Here is a 22,269-nt window from a genome sequence, read left to right as displayed (position 1 = left end):
GCAGGTCTGAGGTCTTCTGCCAGAGTTCAATGGGTGTTCTGTAGGAGTTGTTCCTCATGTAGATGTATTTCTGATGTATTTGTGGGGAGGAAGGTGGTCTCCATGTCTTACTCTTCTGCCATCTTGAAGCTCCCTCTCTTTCTATGTTTGTGTTCAACTTTACTTTCTCCTTTTCTCACTGTCTTATAATTTATTTGTTTATATTCCTGGCTCCCCTAATAGATGATGTGAACCTAGAGGGCAACATCTCTGTTTTGTGTAGGTTTTCAATAAAAGGTTACTGAATCAGTGTTATTGGACATGCAGTGGTTTTTCATTTAGTTCATTTTTCATGAGGCTTGTGGGTATTAATGTTTATAATCATAATGAAGGTGGCTGATTAAGCCTTTTTCAAAAACCTTCTCTTATGTGCACATACTTTTTCTTCTTAGGCTCAGAGTTTCTGGGGAAAAAGATGTTTTACAGTCATGTACCTGAGAAAGCAAATGACATTGACCTTTCTGCCTTTCCAAAAATACCACCGATCATTTTTCAGCAGTTACCAAAGCCTTTGGCTATATTTTGGTTAAATTAGCATCCTTATACTATTTTGATACTGTCCACTTAACAGAAGCCTGAAACAACTTGTATTGAAATACTCCCATTTTGATTACATTAATGTCATTAAAAGGAGAAACCCCAAGAGGTTTCTGATCACTTACTCGCCAAATAAATACATTGGAGAATTCCATTGTCTTTTTGAATATTATATTTTATAAACCTTGTTTTGCAGGCACCTGTGTTGTGATAGCTCACAAACTCAGATGGAGTGGATGGCCAATATCTTTATCGCCCAGGTATCATATCTGTTTCAACTAGCCAGTAAAGTATAACAACTGTTTATAGCAAATGTTAATGGGGTAGTAGTTTCCAAAGAATTTTTAATGAGTTTTATGTGTATACTTTTATTTTATCATTCATGTTTTTTTAAATATAAGAGAACCCAGATTTACCCATTACTCTTTGAAATAGTCTACTCTTTTTTTTTTTTTTTTTTTTTTTTTTGCGGTATGCAGGCCTCTCACTGTTGTGGCCTCTCCCATTGTGGAGCACAGGCTCCGGATGTGCAGGCTCAGCAGCCAGGGCTCACGGGCCTAGCCACTCCATAGCATGTGGGATCTTCCCGACCATGGCACGAACCCGTGTCCCCTGAATCAGCAGGAGGACTCTCAACCACTGTGCCACCAGGGAAGCCCCTGAAAGACAGTCTACTCTTTGTTGCATCTTTTTTTTTTTTTTTTTTTTTTGGCCAGCCCAGCAGCTCCTCAGCTTGGGGAGGTGCTTCAAGACGGTGGTGTAAGAAATGGACTTGTCTAAGCTGTGGTCCTCCCAGAGTCCTACATTGATCTTTGTTTAGAAAATATGCTCTTTTCCTTCTTGTTCTCCCCACAGCTTCCTGCTTTTTTCAGAAACAAGGACAGGAACCTACATTTCTTTAAATACATATTGTGTGCTAGATACTTCAAAAGAGTTAACTCATGTATTCCTTGCAACAAATTGCATGGCACTGCTTATATATGAGGGAACAAAGGTTACCAAAGGCTCCATGATTTGCTTAGGACCATACATTTAGTTAGTGGTTTAACACAGAGGCACCAGAGGCCAACGTCTATACTCAATTCTCCATTTAGTCTCGTCCGTATTGGAGGACTCACTCTTTCAGTGAAGGGTTAAATAGACCCATTAATAGGACTGGTTTCTTCCCCAACCTTGTCTGGCTGAATTCCCAGCAACGCTTCCCCACAAGAGCATTGAAATTCACTGGTAACAATTAAGTTGCCACTTTTTATTACTGAGGATGTGCTTCCCTGTTTCTCTTACAAGTGAGAAGTTAATTCACCCCCAAATCTTGTCCTTATTTATCTTGAAAACCATTTTCTCTGTTCATTTAACTTATTAACCTTCCCAGTGGTTAATAAACACTGCTTTTCTCAGCCCGATTCTACTGTTACTACCTGGGAATGCATTTTCAGAAAAAGACCAGTGGCTAACTTTTTAGAGACTTTGCTTCTTTTTTGTGACTGTTTAAAAATCCAGATATTCAAGTCCTACTGTAAAAAGAGTAGGCTTGAAGTATTAGTAAAATTGGAACTATAGAGTCTAAAACTGTTACAGTGTCTGGTTATGGCAGAATTAAATTGTTTTCATTTTTATAACTGAAGTCAGTAGGCTCTGTAGTTGAAAATCAAGTTGTAAATAGCCAGGAAGCAGAGGTTGCTCTTACCGCCAAGTTATTTCTCCCTGACTCACCTGTCCCTCATTGTGTTGGCCCCAGAGACTCAGCCCAATTACATTTCTTAAGTTCATTCCACTTCTTAGGATTAAGGTAAACAGTAGGGTCCTTTTGGATTTGAGAATTTAATGGTTCACCTCCATAGGGAAAAAGACAGGAAAATAGCAAACATTAATATATACGTTAATACACACACACACACACACACACACACACACACACACACACACACACACACAATCCAACAGTGAGTGCCCCTTACAATGCATTCTTTCTGGTGCCCTGAATACTTTTCTAATATCCATCCCCATCCTTACCCCTGCCTCAAAAGTCTTCAGCTTACATGTCACATTCTCAGAGAAACCTTCTCTGACCTTCAGACCAATTAGACCTTCAGGCTGTAGGAACACTTAGCATTCTGTACTCCAACACTGTCATACTAATTAAAAAGCATTTGTGTCTTTAGCTTTATGTCTGTCTTTCCTACTAAAATGTAACCTCCATGAGAGGAAGGACCTTGTCAGTCTTATTAGAACTAATTATATATCTGCATCACAGAACCCAATACATCTTACAAAGTACATGCACAATTAGTATTTCTAAAGTAGTATAGAGGATAATCTGATAAAATTTCAAATAGATATTAGTGTGATAAAACAATAAATAAAATAAGCTAGGGAAAGGAAAGCCAGTGTGACTGATATAAGGAGGACATTAATTGAGAAAGATTCTTAGGGAATACCTTTCTGAGTATCTGAAAGGTGTGCTGAGACCTGTCTGAAACGAGGGAGCTTGGTATGCAGGACAGGCAGAGCATTCCAGGGCAGGGATAGGGGTCAGCAAGGTCCTGACATATTATAATCTTGACTTATTCCATGACTATTATGAAGGCCTATCTGAGACAGGATGTAAGAGATGAGGAAGGCAGGGGACAGATGATGTAGTCCCAGTTTAGGAGGTTCAGTGGGAAACAAGGGAAAGATATAATCAGCTTATATTACTGGATAATAATAATTTTGGTTCCTTTGTTGAACTGCACTGTAGGAGGTCAAAGATGGAAGCAGGAAGAACAGCTCTGTGGAAGAAGATGGCAGCTCAGACTGGGGTGGTAACAGTGGGTCTGGTAAGACATATTCAGGTCCAGGAGTATTTGAAGGTAGAGGCAGTAAAGCGTACATATTGATCAGCTATAGCAGTTTTAGAGGAGTAGATATCAAGGAAGAGTCCTAGTTTGTTTGGCCTTGGGCAGCTGATGAATGTAGGTGACATTATCAGAGCTGCAGAAGAAAACTGAGAGTACTGTTTTGGCCACATGAAATTTGAGATGCCTGTTAGACATACAAGGGGATATGATGAGCAGCAGTTTAGGTGTATAGATCAAAAACTCAGGCAAAATTTTGGGGCCGAAATGTAAATTTTGTGAAAGTCAGCATTTGGATTGTATTGAAAGACCATGGGAGGATAGGGTGAGATGAGAGAGAGACTGTATGAATGATAGAGAATTAGAACACAAAATTGGAGAGGGGAGGCTACAGGGAGAGAGAGAGAAAGAAAAGACAGACAAATAAGCCCTAGGACATTCCAAACATTAAAGGTCAAACAGAAGCGAAAAATTGAGCAAAAGAAATAAGAAGCTTTGAGGAAGGAGGAAAACCAGGTGATATGTGTAAAGAGTTCTATCAAGGAATTAGAGAATAGAATATTAAACCAGCAGAGGCCCTGAGCCAACAGGAAGCAATGTGAGCAAGTACATGTGTTCAGCATTGTGAAAAAAAAAATCATTGTACAACAGAGTGTGGGGCACATTTGTTCTCATATTATTGACTATATATTCTGGCCCACTGAGTGATTATAGATATGATTGGGGCAGAGTTATTTATAATCAGAGTAAATACTTATTGGAAGAGAAGGGAGCCTTGTTTATATGGCTATAGATGCAGAGAGACTGGTACATTTCATGGTGGGAAAATGAAATTATTGGATGATTACTAATTTTCAGTTAAATCAGTGAGGTCAGCACATGTGAGTCGGGGTGGATATTAGAAGTGTAGGGGCAGAATAAAAGATGAGATATTACCTTCAGAGAGTGAGGGAGCCAGTTGTACTATACTAGAATATAAAGGGAAGGCTAAGTGCTCACTTGAAATTTAAGGGTAAATTTAAAGTGAGATGAATCTCCAGATTGATTTTCTATTTTTTATTTCCCCTCCATCAATTTGGAGGCACCCATGGAGTAAGTAGAATTGGGTTTAACTAGGCTTGGGGCTTTGCCAGGCAAGTGTGATCAAAGGAGAAGCAACACAGGACTTGATCTTATTTATAAGGAGGTGAGTATACTGATTGACCATGAAATCTAAGCCAGCCTGTGAAGGAAGTGGGAAAAAATGTGAAAAGTAGAATGGTGGTGGAGAATGGACTGAAGGTCTCAAGGAGTCTAAAGAATATTTAGGGTTAATGAAACTAAACTAGGTTACCTAGAAAGATGTCAAGGTCAGAAAGTGAGAGGCAGAACCATGTTTATTGCAGGATTATTCACCATAGGCAAGGTACGGAAACAACCTTAAGTGTCTATCAATGGATGAATGGATAAAGAAGATGTGTGTAGTGTGTGTGTATATACGCACACATACATATATGCAAACATGTATACAATGGAATATTGTTCAGCCCTAAAAAAGGAAATCTGTCATTTGGGACAACATGGATGAACCTGGAGGGCATTTTGCTAAGTGAATTAAACCAGACAAAGACAATTACTGCATGGTATCCCATATAAAAATCAAACTCATAGAAACAGAGTGGAACAGTTGGTTGCCAGGGGCTGTGGGGGAAATAGTGCGAGGTTGGAAAAAGTGTACATACTTTCAGATATAAGATGAATAAGGTCTGAGGATCTAATAGATGACATGGTGACTATAGTTCATGACACTGTATTATCTAATTTAAATTTGCTAAGAGAGTAGAACTTAAATGTTCTCACCAAAAGAAACCCAGAAAGGTTAAATATGTGAGATGATAGATATGTTGATTAACTTGATGGGGGAAATCCTTTCACAATGTATGCATGTATCAAATCATCACATTGTACACTTTAAATATCTTACAGTCTTGTCAATTATACCTCAGTAAAGCTGTGGGGAAAAATTTTGAAAAAGAAAGTGGGATGCAAAATGAAGATTTGGGGATGTGATCACTGGTTATAATAATGAGAGTATGATCCTCAACTATATGCTCCATGCAGTATGACTTTTGAAGTCACTTATACATAACTATAAATGTTATCAGAACATATTACTTAGATCTAAAGATTTCTGTTATTGGGAAAAATACCTCTTGGATCAATCCACTGAGAACTAATTAGCTAGTATTCACAGCATTGTATATCATGTCAGAAAAAAAAATGTGTTTGAAAACTACATTGCTCTTAGATTCCTCAAAATACCATTTAACACATATATTATACATCAGTGAGTAAAAGTGTAGGCATAATTCATAGGATTGCCTAATTCCTCCCCAGCCAGTATTCTCCCAGCTTTACATGTTGGGAACATCCCAATTATGTAATATCAAATTTTTTTTACCAAGTTTAAGACCATGACATAAAAATAATAATATGAAACTTGTAACTTTCTCTCTGATTGAAATATCGTATAATTTACCATTGTAGATTTGCTGAACCAAAGTAAGCACTTCACTGAAATCCAAGGGTAGATCTGATGCCTATGCACTAAATCTAGTAATAATAGGACCTGCACTGTAGGACCATTGAGGATTAAATGAGATAATATCTGTATATTGATAAGCACAAAGTCAAGCAGTCTGCCCCTCAGTATAACTTAGCTGCTGTTTTATAGTGAGTATATAGTCAACATTTGTTGAAATTAGTTTTTTGCTAGAAAACACAATGTTAAACTACTAATTGCAACATAAGAATAAGAATCTGTTCATTCTTAAGAGTAGAGGAAAAGAATGAGTAGGCATTTAGCTATATAGTTTACCAAATGGTTTTCATTTCATCATAACATCTATAAACGTCTCATTGTGTGTAGTTGGTATTCTGTATTTCTTTCACAGGTTGTTGTCTGAAAATCAATTTGTTTTTCCCAACTTCTGAAAAGTTAATCTACCCTGAAGAAGAGAAAAATTCTTTAAAGATTTTTCTTTTATTTGCATATCTTAAGGAGTTATCATCGAAGAGCTTATATTTTTAACCTATGGATATTTCTTCCCTTTGCAAAATTACCTTTTCTCCAGTCATATCTATAATTGCTCAGTGCCCAGAATATGTAGTCAATAGTTTGAGAACAAATGTGCGCCACTCTCTGTTGTACAATGATTTGCAGTAGAAATGTCTGTGTACAAGGTAACGTTTCTTTGGAATTCAATTAGATGAAAAAGTAACATTTTTCAAAAGGTCATAAAATAAAGATAATTTTTCCAATAGCCATACCTTAGGTTGACTTGGGGTATATATAATGTCAAATTATTTTGACACTCAAGTTGTCTTCGGTGGTAAGGGAAAATGAATGTACAGTTGCTTTGATTACAGGGCCTAAAAATGTAGACACGTATATTATTTTTCTTCCACAAAGAGATTTGCCGGTTTCCTTAAATATTTTTCCCCTTTTGGTTGGATAAGTAGTACAGAAGGCATGTATTTGAAGTTTAGAAATTGAACTGAGACCTCAAAGCTCAGTTCACTTAAGAGTTTTACATCCTCAAGCAGTGCCACCATCAGAGTGAACATTATAATTACAAACAGGCTTCTCATGGAAAGCAGATCATCTGACTTGGATATATGAGAAAGGAGCCAAGTGACTATATAATTTTGTGTACCACATAATAAAATCACACACCCACAGCAAGAAATTGTGTTTCCACAGCATGAAAGTGATATATGGCCACCAGCTGGAAAGGAACGAAAACGTTCTATAACCAAAACTCCCAAAATTGGAGGTTTGCCTCTAATTCCCATCCAGCATGAGAACAATGCAACTCAAGCCTGGAGAGATATTGAGGTAAGGTTGGGATTTTATTTGTTTTTATATTAATCATAGCATTTGTTTTCTTAAGTCTTAATGTGATTAAATGCATTAATTACTTCATTGGTTTCAAAAGCATAGTAATAAGCACTTTGAAAAGCACAGTAAAAATCACATTCATCAAGAAAACTTTATGAATAACCCTATGCCACTCTCTGAAGTTTTATATTTTATTAACTTCTCTTAAATGATCAATTTTAATAATGTCATTGACCACTCAATTAAATATGTACAATACCACTTTATTTTTTTATTCCTAAAGTGGCCAAGAATGTTAAATATGTATATAGAAGTTCTGGTGATAAAAATCACAGTCTCAAATTAGCCTGACAAGTTCACTTCTAACCTCCTTAGAATGAGCCCATGGCAGAATGTCTGGAGCCATGGTAACTAGACTTTCCCGTAACACAGTCAAATTTCAGAGGCTGGGAACCGATGGGGTGTCTCAGTTAATATAAGGAACTGCAAGATGACCCCTGAGCATCAATAAAGAAGATTCGGCATCTTTCATGAAAACTGTGTGCTTTCCTTCTCACCTTGAAGGGCAGGGTGACCATAAGTAGCATCAGTCTTGATTCAGGAAAAGACATAGGCTGTTTGCACTCAAAACTCATTAGACAATTTGCAACTAATGTGCATTTCAAGGCCTTAAATGAGTCCCTCATAGCAAAAAGAGAAGCATGTAAAAGATACTGTTATTTCTTCTTGGAGCCTAGGTTTGGCCATTAAGCTGTGTGAGTTCCTTGCTTTCCAAACAGGAATAACTTTTTTAAAAAAATTTTACTGGAATATAGTTGATTTACAACGTTGTGTTAGTTTCAGGTGTAACAGGAATAACTTTTGAAAGAAAAAAGCCATTTTAATTTTGTGATCAGATTTTTTTTTAATGTTTTTCCATGACTGTCTTTCCTTGAACATTTATCTCACTGTAATATGCTTCTTCTCTAGAAGATAAAAGCTTTGAAATAATGGTTTATTCCCTTTGTTGCCTGTTCAGTCCTTATGTGCTGCTGTGATCAAAAGGAGGAATAAGACAGCAAGAACTCAGGAGCTTGTCACTCCTGCCATTCTGCGCTTACAGGTTTTTCTTCCTAATAAACTGCTTTGCAGAACTATGGATTCCTCAGCTAATCTGGAATCTTAAAACTTTAAGAGTCATGTTTCCCAAGAACCCAGATTAGGGAACACAGAAACATAGGGAGTAGATATGTCCTACTGTGACTCCAGCTTCTCCTGACAGTGCCTCAGGATTGAAAGTGAAATATTAATTGCTAGAAGATTTGTTAGTAAACTAAACCAAGCTTTTTTGTAAATTTAGTAAATATGGTAATTCAACAAATTTTAAAATTTAATTCTTAAAAAGAATTAAGACATAATTAGAATTGCAAGTTTTCATATGAACCAATAAAATATTTGTTATTGAATTAGATTTATGTAAATACATAAGAAAATATATTAATAAAATGACAAAGTATTACTAAGATTAGATTCATAAGAAAAAAATATAGTCATATCAACAGATATATTCAAGAAGCGTTGCTTTTCAAACAAATTGTTGACAGATTGGTGAATTTGGTGACTTCCCATTCTGTGAGCTGTCTTACTTTTATGAGGTTCAGTTGAAACTTGTATGAGAATACCTCCTTCAGGCAGGGAAGGCTTCCTGGAGGAAGTGACTTCCAAAATTAATTGAGTAAATTAGTAGTGAGCTAGTGAATAAGCCAGAGGAAGTAAGTTGTTGACAAAGGAAATCATACATGAAGAGGCAAATAGTGCATAAGAATGTACAAGCTAGATGCTACCTATGGCCCTCCTACTTCCTCTTAGGTACCTACTTCATCGTGTTCATTGTGCTCAGCTTTTATCTGTAAGCTCCTAGGGATAATAAAAGCCATTACTTCATAGGGGGGTGTTCTCTCTGCTGGGAGACACACTCCATTTCAGATCCTCATTTCCATTTAAACAAACAGTTGTCTCTAAATGCCCTCTGACACAAAACTGGCATCGTCTGGACCAGCCTACCTTTTACTCTCCTAATTTCATACCTTATCAGTCTTTCTTTTTACATTATTAAGACCTTAAGGATAGTGCAGCACATAAATGATGCCCTTCTTTCCACAGTACTGATGCCTTGGCTTTCTTTCCCCACAACATGCAAAGGCACTCCACACACCATATTGTTCATGCAAATCACTCACTACCATCTCTTCTTGATTTCTACCTGTTCACTTCATCATGCCTCCCCACCTTTGTATAAGGTTATGTCATTTAGACTAATATCATAGTTTTACTTGAAATTTCAGTATTACATGTATGAATATTTGGCCTCTAAATTCTGCATCTAAGAGCGTCCCAAAGTCTTTCTGCTGATAATTGAAAAGTAATGAGAACTGTATAATATAAAAACCACTCTATATTGATCCTTGATTTTCCCTAATAGATGTCATGTGAAACTTTTTAATAAGATTCATATTTATAAACTCCCAGTCACATTCCTATGCTAAATAGCCATAATTTTTACTAATCTCTCATATTTTTTGCACTGTGATAAAATACACATAAAATTTTACATTTTAACCATTTTAAGTGCATAGTACATTAATTACATTCACATGGTTGTACAACTATTGCTACTATCTCTCTTAAACATATTCTAATTAAACTTTGGAATTCAACTACATACTAGATAACTAAATATTTCTTCCTGTCAGTTTTAGAGAAGAAATATTTATCTGAGATGTATAATCATGAGCTTATCAGAAAATTCTAAATTGCAAAATTATTTACAAATTATGTTGATTAAAATGTTTTTATTCAGCTTGAATTTGACTATCACAAAATTACATGTCCTGATCTGCTGAAATTTAGGAAAATAGAACAGAATATTAAACATCTGAATTGTTTTAAGCTTTCTTCATTTCCTATTCAGAAAATATTTATTGACCACTTCCTGTGTGCAGGCACTGTGATAGGTTTGCACGTCAATGAACAAATCAAACAAAAGAAACCTTGCATTGTATTAACTTTCTAGCAGGGCATTCAGATAATCACAAGAGATATAAGTAGCTTGTCTAGTATATTAGAAATTGATGGGCACTATAGAGAAAAATAAAGAGGTGAGGTGTTGCCCTTTAAACATTATATTAGACATCCTTAGTTACAGCACTGTTTATGCTACTTAGTTTCATTCTTTTTTTTAAATAGTATTTTTAAAAATTTTTATTTTATATCGGAGTATAGTTGATTAACAATGTTGTGTTAGTTTCAGGTGTACAGCAAAGTGATTCAGTTATACATATACATGTATCTATTCTTTTTCAAATTCTTTTCCCATTAGGTTATTACAGAATATTGAGCAGAGTTCCCTGGTCTATCCAGGAGGACCTTGTTGGTTATCCATTTTAAATATATCAATACTTTGTGTAGTATAGTCATTCTGACAATGTGGATTCTTACAATGCAAGAATATGGTATATCTCTCCATCTGTTTGTGTCATCTTTGATTTCTTTCATCAGTGTCTTATAGTTTTCAGAGTACAAGTCTTCTGCCTCCTTAGGTAGGCTTATTCCTAAGTATTTTATTCTTTTTGATGAGATGGTAAATGAGATTGTTTCTTTAATTTCACTTTCTGATCTTTCATAGTTAGTGTGTAGAAATGCAACAGATTTCTGTGTAATAATTTTGTATCCTGCAACTTTACCGAATTCATTGATGAGCTCTAGTAGTTTTCTGGTAGCATCTTTAGGATTTTCTATGTATAGTATCATGTCATCTGCAAACAGTGACAGTTTTACTTCTTCTTTTCCAATTTGCATTCCTTTTTTTTCTTTCTATTCTCTGATTGCCATGGCTAGGAGTTCCAAAGCTATGTTGAATAAAAGTGGCGCAATTGAACATCCTTCTCTTGTCCCTGACCTTAGAGGAAATGCTTTTAGCTTTTCACTGTTGGATATAATGTTAGCTTTGGGTTTGTCATATATGGTCTTTATTATGTTGAGGTATGTTCCCTCTATGCACCCTTTCTGGAGAGTTTTTATCATAAATGGATGTTGAATTTTGTCAAAAGCTTATTCTGCATGTATTGAGGTGATCATATGGTTTTTATTCTTCAATTTGTTAATATGGTGTATCACACTGATTGATTTGCAGATACTGAAGAATCCTTGCATCCCTGGGATGAATCCCACTTGATCATGGGGTATGATCCTTTTAATGTATTGTTGGATTCAGATTGCTAGTATTTTGTTGAGGATTTTTGCATCTACGTTCACCAGTGCTATTGGCCTGTAATTTTCTTTTTTTGTAGTATCTTTGTCAGGTTTTGGTACCAGGGTGATGATGGCCTCATAGAATGAGTTTAGGAGTTTTCCTTCCTCTGAAAATTTTTGGAACACTTTCAGAAGGATGTGTTAGCTCTTCTCTAAATGTTTGATAGAATTTGCCTATGAAGCCATCTGGTCCTGGACTTTTGTTTGTTGGGAGTTTTTTAATCACAGTTTCAATTTCAGTACTCCTGATTGATCTGTTCATATTTTCTATTTCTTCCTGTTTCAGTCTTAAGAGATTGTACCTTTCTAAGAACTTGTCCATGTACCTTTCTAAGAACTTGTCCATTTCTTCCAGGTTTTCCACTTTATTAGCGTATAGTTGTTTGTAGTAGTTTCTTATGATCCTCTGTATTTCTGTGCTGTTGCTGTAACTTCTCCTTTTTCATTTCTAATTTTATTGATTTGAGCCCTCTCCCTTTTTTTCTTGATAAGTGTGGCTAAAGGTTTATCAATTTTAATTTTTCAAAGAACCAGCTTTTTAGTTTCATTGATATTCTGTTTTCTTCATTTCTATTTCATTTATTTCTGCTCTGATCTTTATGATTTCTTTCCTTCTACTAACTTTGGGTTTTTGTTCTTCTTCCTCTAGTTGCTTTAAGCATAAGGTTAGGTTGTTTATTTGTAATTTTTCTTGTTTCCTGAGGTAAGGTTACATTGCTATAAACTTCCCTCTTAGAACTGCTTTTGCTGCATCCATAGGTTTTGGATCATTGTGCTTTCATTTTCATTTGTCTCTGGGTATCTTCTGATTTCCTCTTTGATTTCTTCAATGATCCATTGGTTGTTTAATAACATATTGTTTAACCTTCACATGTTTGTTTTTTATGTTTTTTTTTCTTATAGTTGATTTCTAATCTAATATTGTTGTGGTCGGAAAATATGCTTGATAATGATTTCAATTTTCTTAAATTTACCGAAGCTCACTTTATGGCCCAGCACGTGGCCTGGAGAACGTTCCATGTGCATGTGAGAAGAATATGTATTCTGCTGCTTTGGGATGGAATGCTCTATAAATCTCAATTAAGTCCATCTGGTCTAATGTGTCATTTAAAGTGTGTTTCCTTACTGATTTTTTGTATGGATGATCTGTCCGTTGATGAAAATGGGGTGTTAAAGTCCCTCACTATTATTGTGTTACTGTCAATTTCTCCTTATATGGCTGTTAGTATTTGCCCTATATATTGAGGCATCTATGTTGGGTGCTTATATATTTACAATTGTTGTATCTTCTTCTTGGATTGATCCCTTGATCATTATGTGGTGTCCTTCTTTGTCTCTTGTAACAGTCTTTATTCTAAAGCCTATTTTATGTGATATGAGTATTGCTACTCCAGCTTTGTTTTTTTTGTTGTTGTTGTTTTTTGTGGTACACAGGCCTCTCACTGTTGTGGCCTCTCCCATTGTGGAGCACAGGCTCCAGACATGCAGGCTCAGCGACCATGGCTCACGGGCCCAGCACTCCGCCGCATGTGGAATCTTCCCAGACCAGGACACGAACCCGTGTCCCCTGCATCAGCAGGCGGACTCTCAACCACTGTGCCACCAGGGAAGCCCCCCAGCTTTCTTTTGATTTCCATTTGCATGGAACACCTTTTTGCATCCCCTCACTTTCAGTCTGTATGTGTCCCTAGATCTGAAGTGCATCTCTTGTAGACAGAATATATATATAGGGGTTTTGTTTTTGTATCCATTCAGCCAGTCTGTTTTTGGTGGGAGCATTCATTCCATTTAGATTTAAGGTAATTATCAATATATATGTTCTTATTGCCATTTTCTTAATTGTTTTGGATTTGTCTTTGCAGCTCTTTTTTCTTCCCTTCCTCTTTTGTTCTCTTGTGAATTGATGACTAACTTTAGTGTTGTGTTTGGATTCCTTTTTCTTTGAGTGTATCTATTGTAGATTTTCAGTTTGCAGTTACCATGAGGTTTTGATATAGCAGTCTATATACAAACAAGATTGTTTTAAGTTGCTGGTCTTTTCATTTCAAATGCATTTCCAATATCCTGCATTTGTGCTCTCCTCATCTCACAGTTGCTGGTTTTGGTAATCATATTTGTGTGCAGATGATTTCCTACCTTTACTGTATGTTTGCCTTTACCAGAAAACTTTTCCATGTCTAATTTTCTTGTTTCTAGCTGTGGCCTTTTTTCTGCTTTGAGAAGTTCCATTAGCATTTGTTGCAAAGCTGGTCTGGTGGTGCTGAATTCTCTTAGCTTTGCTTGTCTGTAAAGCTTTTGATTTCTCCCTCAAATGTGAATGAGCGCCTTGCTGGATAGAGTATTCTTGGTTATAGGTTCTTCCCTTTCATCACTTTAAATATATCATGCCACTCCCTTCTGGCTTGTAAAGTTTCTGCTGAGAAATCAGCTGTTAACCTTAGGGGAGTTCCCTTGTATGTTATTTGTCTCTTTTCCCTTTTTGCTTTTAATGTTCTTTCTTTGTCTTTAATTTTTGTCAATTTGATTACTATGTGTCTTGGCATGTTCTTTTTGGGGTTATCCTGCCTGGGACTCTCTGCACTTCCTGGACTTAGGTGACTGTTTCCTTTCCATGGTAGGGAAGTTTTCAGCTATTATCTCTTCAATTACTTTCTCAGATCCTTTCTCTCTCTCTTCTCCTTCCAGGACTCCTGTAATGTGAATGTTGGGGCATTTAACGTTGTCCCAGAGGTCTCTTAGACTGTTTTCATTTCTTTTCATTCTTTTTTCTTTATTCTGTTTTGCAGCATTGATTTCCACCATTCTGTCTTGCAGCTCACTTATCCGTTTTTCTGCCTCAGCTATTCTGCTATTGATTCCTTCTAGTGTATTTTTCATTTCAGTTATTGTGTTGTTCATCTCTGTTTGTTCTCTAGTTCTTCTAGGTCTTTGTTAAACTTTTCTTGTAACTTCTCAATCTGTGCCTCCATTCTTTTCCTGAGATCTTGGATCATCTTGCAGTATCATTACTCTGAATTCTTCTTCTGGTAGATTGCCTATCTCCGCTTCACTTAGTTGTTCTTCTGGGGTTTCATCTTGTTCCTTCATCTGGGAAATACTCCTCTGCCATCTCATTTCCACAGGCTGCAGGATTGTAGTTCTTGCTTCTGCTGTCTGCCCTCTGGTAGATGAGGCTAAGGGACTTGTGCAGGCTTCCTGGTGGGAGGGACTGGTTCCTGCCCAATGGTGGGTGAAGCTAGTCTTTTCCTTCTGGTGGGCAGGGCCATGCTCAGGAAGACTTTAAGCAGTCTGTCTGCTGATGGGTGGTGCTGTATTGGTTGTTTGGCCTGAGGTGTCCCACCACTGGAGCCTATAGGCCATTGAGTGGGGCTAGGTCTTGGGGAGGAAATGGCAGCCTCCAGGAAGGCTCACACCAATGAGTACTCCCGAGAACTACTGCTGCCAGTGTCTTTGTCCCCCACAGTGAACCACAGCCACCCCCCTGCCTCTGCAGGAGACCCTCCAATACTAGAAGGTAGGTCTGGCCCAGTCTTTTATGAGTTCACTCCTTTTTTTTCCCTGGGTCCTGGTGTGCATGAGAACTTGTGTGTACCCTCCAAGAGTGGAGTTTCTGTTTCCCCCAGTCCTGTGGAATTCCTGTGATCAAACTCTGCTGGGCTTCAAAGCCAGATTCTCTGTGGGCTCCTCCTCCTGTTGCCAGACCCCCAGGTTGGGAAGCCTCATGTAGGGCTCAGGACTTCCACTCCTGTGGGAGAACTTCTGTGGTATAATTATTTTCCAGTTTTGTGGGTCACCCACCTGGCAGATATGGGATTTGATTTTATCACAATTGTGCCCTTCCTGCCATCTCATTGTGGCTTCTTCTTTGTCTTTGGATGTGGGGTATCTTTTTTTGTAGGTTCTGGCTTTTTTCTTTTTTTTTTTTTTTTTGGTTGATGGTTTTTCAGCAGTTAGTTGTGATTTTTGGTGTTTTCCTAAGAAGGGGTGAGCTCACATCCTACTACTCTGCCATCTGCAAAATAGTCCCATTCTTAATATTATACTACCCCTTTCATTTCATCTTCTCTATCTCAAACATTTGTAATATAATAACAAAATTTTCTTTGGCTCTCTTCTTTCTGTGCTTTGCAATTTTTACTAGGGAAATATTGAAGAAATTCCTTCAATTCTTGTTTGTGAAAAGAAAAATGACTATGCCTTCCTGCCCCCACCTCCCTGACCCAGTTTTTTGGGTAGCCTTTTGCTGTGGCTCCATATCCACTAGAAGCTTGCTTCTCTGTTGCTCATTCTTTTATCTTACATTTGATGAGGTTGTAGTCACCTTTGAGAATCTCATGAGAGTTCTGGATGCCAGTACTCGCCCAGTCACAAGACACCCTGGATGCTAGTTAAGAAAGTGCACCTCTGTTCCAATACAAGTTGTGTCTCGATGGATTTCTGGTACCTGTAGGCACTTAAAGTTCACTGAATGAATGTTTACTTTAATCCATTGATACAAAAGTGGGTTTTAATACATAACTATATATACCTTTCAGTATTTTCATAAGTATATCTATGGGTATATATTTCTGTGGGATTCTAATAGTGTGTTATGTGGGGAAAAGATTTCACTAGTCAAATATTTGGGGAGGAGAAAATAGAAAAATAAGTCAGATTTTTCTGCTGTAATATTTCTTAGCTTCTTTAATATGCTAATATGTATTGTGACTCTCAAAGAGGGATCTGTAGTACAGAGCATTTCCTGGACTCATGGCCACAGAGATTCCCTTTTTCCTCTGTCCCTTGGGTATAATACTTTAGGAATTACAGATGCATGAATATGTGACACATCTAAGCGGCAGTGAATTGGAAGAGGCAAGTTTGAAATGAGAGTCAATTTGAATAACTGACTTGAAAGACATCTTTGAAGTAGTATGTTAAATGCTTGTTAAAATGAATTTCCGTGATCTCCATTTCAGTTGATTTTGTAGCTCTGAGTTCAGTCTATAAATGCAGACATGCTGCTTGTGCCAAAGTCAAGTTAGAACCTAAATCATAGAAATAAATTCTAATACAAGAAGCATCAACTTTTATGTGCAGGGTATTCTTTAAACAAAGTGTGCCAGATCTTGCTTCCCTGTGAGATGTTTTGTTTTATTTTTAGAGTGCAAAAGCAGAACTCAAAAGGCTACGGCTCAGTGCAAAGCATGACCAAGAGCATGGGGATGGCACCTTAAAGGAGAGAGCCTCCATCGTGGCCCAGTGCCTGGAGCACAAGGATGAGAAACTTCGAAATCGAACCAGAAAACATTGGAGTTTCAACTGTCTGGAGGACACAGAAGCTGAGGTCCTTCAAGGGCAAGAGAAAGGCCATAAAGGCCTAAAGACATCAAGGAAGACTGAGGACAGGAATGGCAAAGCTACTTTAGAGTCTAATAATAAGTTACCGCCAAAGGTCATCGAAGAGCTTAGTGTGGTTCTACAGCGGTCAAGAACCCTTCCAAAAGAGTTACAGGCTGAGTAGATGGTGAAAAATAAGTAAAATGACTTGTCTTGCAAATTATTTTTTTAAATATTGTGTACAATGTATATGTGCAAACCAGAAACCAAAATATATTTCATGGTTGGTGAGATTTGTCTAGCTATCCTTAACCATTTAAAGAGCATTTTAAACTATGTATGTATATATAAGTGTAAAATTCACTGTGTTTTGTTCTGAACAAAGCCTGTACAGTTCAGCTATATTAACCTTGTGTAGGAAGGCATTGGGTTACTTTGAGTGGCCAACCTTTTGAAGTACAGTTGACCCTTGAACAACACGGGGCAAGCATTGGTGTGTTAATCCATGCATAATTTATAGTCAACCCCCTCCACTGTATACAGAATTCCTCTGCATTTGTGGACTGAACTAATTGTGGATCATGTAGTGCTGTAGGATTTACTATCAAAAGATGTCCATATATAAGTGGACCCATGTGGTTCAAACCCACATTGTTCAAGGGTCAACTGTAGTTGTCTAAGTGGTATAAATTTATGAACAGAAATCGCAAACTGTACTGTATTGTATAGAATGCTCTGTATAAATGAAGCCTATGAAGCTATACGTAACACATTTTGCACTTTGAGAAACTTGTATATAAAGTTACCATATGTTTTTAGGTTTACACAGGGTCCACCTTACAGGGAAAAAAGGAAGTAAGTTGAAAAAGGGGAGGATTTATTTTAGTGGCTGCCTATCAAACCACACTTTAAAAAGAAGCAAAGAGGGGGCTTCCCTGGTGGCACAGTGGTTGAGAATCTGCCTGCCAATGCAGGGGACACGGGTTCAAACCCTGGTCTGTGAAGATCCCACATGCCATGGAGCAACTGGGCCCGTGAGCCACAACTACTGAGCCTGTGCGTCTGGAGCCTGTGCTCTGCAATAAGAGAGGCCACGATAGTGAGAGGCCCGCGAACCGCGATGAAGAGTGGCCCCCGCTTGCTGTAACTGGAGAAAGCCCTCACACAGAAACGAAGACCCAACACAGCCAAAAATAAATAAATAAACAAACCAATGAACTGACATTAAAAACAAAAAAAAGAGGCAGAGAGTTAAAAATGTCCTAAAAGTCAAGGAGATCAGGTTGAGATTCATTCTAGTTCACTGTTGACCAGACCTTGTTCATGGGAAACTGTTAAGAAAAAAAATTCTAGTGACTAAGCATTTCCCAAGATTAGTATTCAGCCACTAAACATGAACAGTGGCACTGGCCACTCTTCCTTACAGTGTTATTTAATCAGCTGCAGTGCAAATCCATTCACTACACTTCAGTTCTTTGCAGGTGGCTGCTGAGAGGAAACTTACACTGCATTGAAGACATTGTGTGCACAGGACCTGGCATGTATGACACTTGCACTGTTGCTGTGTACAAGCAATTTTTGTTTTTTTGTTTTTTTATTTAGAGTTCCTTACTATCATTTTGATATGAGCAACATTCATCATCACAGGGTTTTATTGTTGGTTTTTTGTTATTGTTTTTCTTTGTATGTTCATTTCTTATTAGGTAAGACTGAGTCAGAATTTACTGGAAGTGTACAACATATGGCCACCTGGGGGTAGGAGTTAGATTAACTATAGATACTATACTTCTGGGGGCTACCAGTTCACTTTTAACCTTGTCTTTTTTTTTTTTTTTTAATAAAGCAGCAGTCTCCTCCCTGTGCCTGACAAATAATGACAAAGCCTCTATTTTTGTTTCCACATAAAGAGCACCTACTGAGTTGGTTATTTTCCTCAGACAGACAATACTATCTAGTTATAGGTGACATTAGTGGTAGCACTTTTTGTCAGTTTCTTTAGAATTTTATTAAGTCTGTTGAGTTTTGATCAAAATTATTTTGAGCAAAATTATTTTAGGTAGCCAAGCTTTATTCCTAGCTTTATTCCACTTGCACACAGTGCAAGTGGCATCCATGTGAGGTCCTGTGCACACAGTCTCTTCAATGCAGTGTAAGTTTCCATTTCCTTTTCCCCGTTTTTCAGGTGTCTTATCAGAATTTGTATACAGAGGCCCATACTTCAGTCAGTCCAATCATAGTGCAGTATAACACTGTTTAATGCTATGAATTTCCTCATTGAAAAATACTGATCACTTATATCTGGTGGTGATAAAATAGTTTACCATGGGGGTGTGATATTTATTCTTTAAATCCACATAGATTGGAATTTTTTTAAAGAGAGAAACTGCTGGTCAGTTTATAGGTGGCACTGCTGGGGAGCCTTTGAAAAGCAAGAAATGGTATTTAGGAAAAAATCTAAAATAAACTATTATTTCTGGTAAATGATATTTATGTTTTATGAAATGAGACATGAAAATTATGTTGGACAATGGGAAAGTATCCTTTTTTTTACCTGCCTTATTTGAATACTTTTGAAACTTGAGCTTAAAATCTAATAACTTCTGTTTCCCTTCCCTTCCTGTACAATTGTCTCCATTTTTCAAGTGTAAGATAAGGACTAATGATGACCTCTCATATATTTTGAGTAAAAATTAAAATTGTTTTACAAGTCCACTTGAGTGTGACTGATTTTCAAAATAACCACTTTCAACTTTTCAAAATAGAGAAATCAAATAGATTGCCTTTCCTTTTTGCCTTTTTTTAAAAATCTGAATTTAATATACACTTCAAACTAGCTGTCATTTTTTCAAACATGTCAGTATGAATATTGTTCTTTTTTAAATGATGAATATATGCAGACATGACACAAACAGATTGATGGTACTCTCATTTCTAGAGCCCTAAAGTTAATAAAACTAAGCAAAAGTAATTGAAGCAAAAATATGATGTGCACATAACTATATTAGCTGCTAATTTGCATTTACATTTGATAATTTTTAATCCTAAAATAAACTATATTGTAAAAGGAAATATTTTTGAAAATGCACCAAATTTATTTGGATAGATGGTAGTATCCAGATATTTGCACGTTTTCTCAAACTTTTGATAATCACTCTGGGGAGAAGAAGATGTAAACTTTCACTATCTCATCAAAATTTGCACCAAGGCTTTCATATTATCAACAATGTGGATATCCTATTGTGTACAACCATCACATTTATTTCTAATCATTTAGAAATAGTCATCACAGAAATGAATCTTGTAGATAGCTAAAATTTATCTACTTTACATTTTATAGTTATTATTATTATTATTATTTTATTTATTTTTTTATTTTTTTTGCGATACATAGGCCTCTCACTGTTGTGGCCTCTCCTGTTGTGGAGCACAGGCTCCACGGCCATGGCTTACGGGCCTAGCCGCTCTGCAACATGTGGGATCTTCCCGGACCAGGGCACGAACCTAAGTCCCCTGCATCGGCAGGTGGACTCTCAACCACTGTGCCACCAGGGAAGCCCTATAGTTATTATCTTTAACAATTTTTTGTTAAATGTTTTAAATTATTTTGTATATCCTTATCTTCTCTGCCATGGCTACTATATGTTGAATGTAACATTTTTAAAAATTGAGATACCTGTACAGATTTAAGACTTTTTGTGAATTATTAAAGTTCAGAATCTAAATGTCCTCATCCAAGAAGTGGGAATAACACTGATCTTGTAGTATGAGTCATATACAGTTGGCCCTTGAACAACACAAGTTTGAACTGTGCCAGTTCACTTATACACGGATTTTTTTCAACAGTAAATACTACAGTACTACACAATCTATGGTTGGTTGATTCCACAGATAGGGAGAACCAACTCTAAGTTATACGAGGATTTTCAACTGGGCAGAGGTCAGCGCCCTTAACCCCCAGGTTGTTGAAGGGAAAGAACTGCCCAGGTCCACTTATCTGTGGATTTTTTTCAATAAATATTCAGTTGGCCCTCAGTATCCACCCATTCTGCATTCACAGATTCAGGCAACTGTGACTGCAAATTTAATATGCTATTCATGGTTGGCTGAATCTACAGATATGAAACCCATGAGTATGAAGAGCTGACTATGGAACTTGAGCATCCTCAGATTTTGGTATCCATACCAGGTCCTGGAACCAATCTCCTGCAGATACTGAGAGATGACTGTATACATATTTTTATATGTGTGTGTATATCACATACCTGACCCATGGTAGAGGTGTAGTAAATGTTCTTTATTAATTTATTAGTTTTTCTAGCTCTCATTTGGTCTAAGTTGCTACTTCTTACTACTGTTTTCAAATTGCTTATTTTTTTTCTCATCCCTTTAAAAATATGTTATACACTAATAGAACAGATTACCACAGGTGGTAGGATGAATTGTGTTTCCCCAAAACCCATATGCTGAAGCCCTAAACCCTAGTACCCCAAAATTTGCAGTATTTGGAAATAGAGCCTTTAAAGAGGTGATTAAGTCAAAATGAGGCTTTTGGGGTGGGCTCTCACAAATCTGACTGGTGTCCTTATAAGAAGAGGAAATTTGGACACACAACACACAGGGGCCAAACTGTATGAGGACATAGCAAGAAGGCGGCCATCTGCAAGCCAAGGAGAAAGGCCTCAGATGAAAACAAACCTGCCAACATCTTGATCTCAGTCTTCTAACCTCCAAAAAAAATCGAGAGAAAATAAATTCCTATTATTTTTGTCACCCAGTCTGGAATTTTGTTAATGGTAGCCCTAGTACACTTTTATATTAATCTGTTAATACAGGTATGAGATGAGCAGAATGCCCCCTGGTATTTTCAAGCACTGGTTCTTGTGCTCTTGTTATCCCACATCTCAGAATAACTTTGTAATACTACATCAGAGTTACACCTATCATAATGATTAATGGAGGATAAGAGAGCATTTTGAGATGTAACTACTTAGAAGTCAGCTAGCTAAATAAATTGAATACTGAAATAATACAGCACAAACAATTCAAAATTGTTGCCCAGCAAAATTATAGTTTGGGGCTGCTTGTAAAGATCCAAGTTCTATGACATGAAGAACCACTATTCCAGAAGAGTGAAGATGCTGATGGTTCACAAAACTGGCTTGATAAAAAATATTGTTAATCCTTTCAAAGAACAACACAGAGAAGTCTTCAGTTAAATAACTGAGCATTCTCACTAGGGAGAGACAAAAAGTCATTTCAATCAACCAAGATAAGCCAAACCATGATCCTGAGATAAGATCAACACTAATATTGCTCAGATAAAAGTGACATATCTCATTGGAGGCAATCTCATCTTCCCCTCCAGCT

The 22,269-nt window shown here is 37.0% G+C and overlaps 1 protein-coding gene across 1 annotated transcript in view; it reads left to right on the top strand.

Moving 5' to 3' along the window:
• The window catches only part of ARAP2 (ArfGAP with RhoGAP domain, ankyrin repeat and PH domain 2), a gene marked incomplete at its 3' end in the record, with an annotated part of 206,630 nt that extends 189,544 nt beyond the window's left edge, over positions 1–17,086 (top strand). Inside the window, exons 31-33 of the mRNA XM_082637207.1 lie at positions 773–836; positions 7,156–7,290; positions 16,727–17,086. Coding sequence (XP_082493333.1) covers positions 773–836; positions 7,156–7,290; positions 16,727–17,086 — 559 coding nt within the window. The remainder of the gene's footprint in view (positions 1–772; positions 837–7,155; positions 7,291–16,726) is intronic.
• Between the last annotated feature and the right edge of the window lie 5,183 nt (positions 17,087–22,269).

Source organism: Mesoplodon mirus (assembly GCF_964341445.2).
Source record: "Mesoplodon mirus genome assembly, chromosome: 2".
In the NCBI taxonomy this organism is placed as follows: Eukaryota; Metazoa; Chordata; class Mammalia; order Artiodactyla; family Ziphiidae; genus Mesoplodon; species Mesoplodon mirus.
The sequence above is the reverse complement of the archived record's forward strand: the minus strand, read 5'-3'. Positions and strand labels throughout refer to the sequence as shown.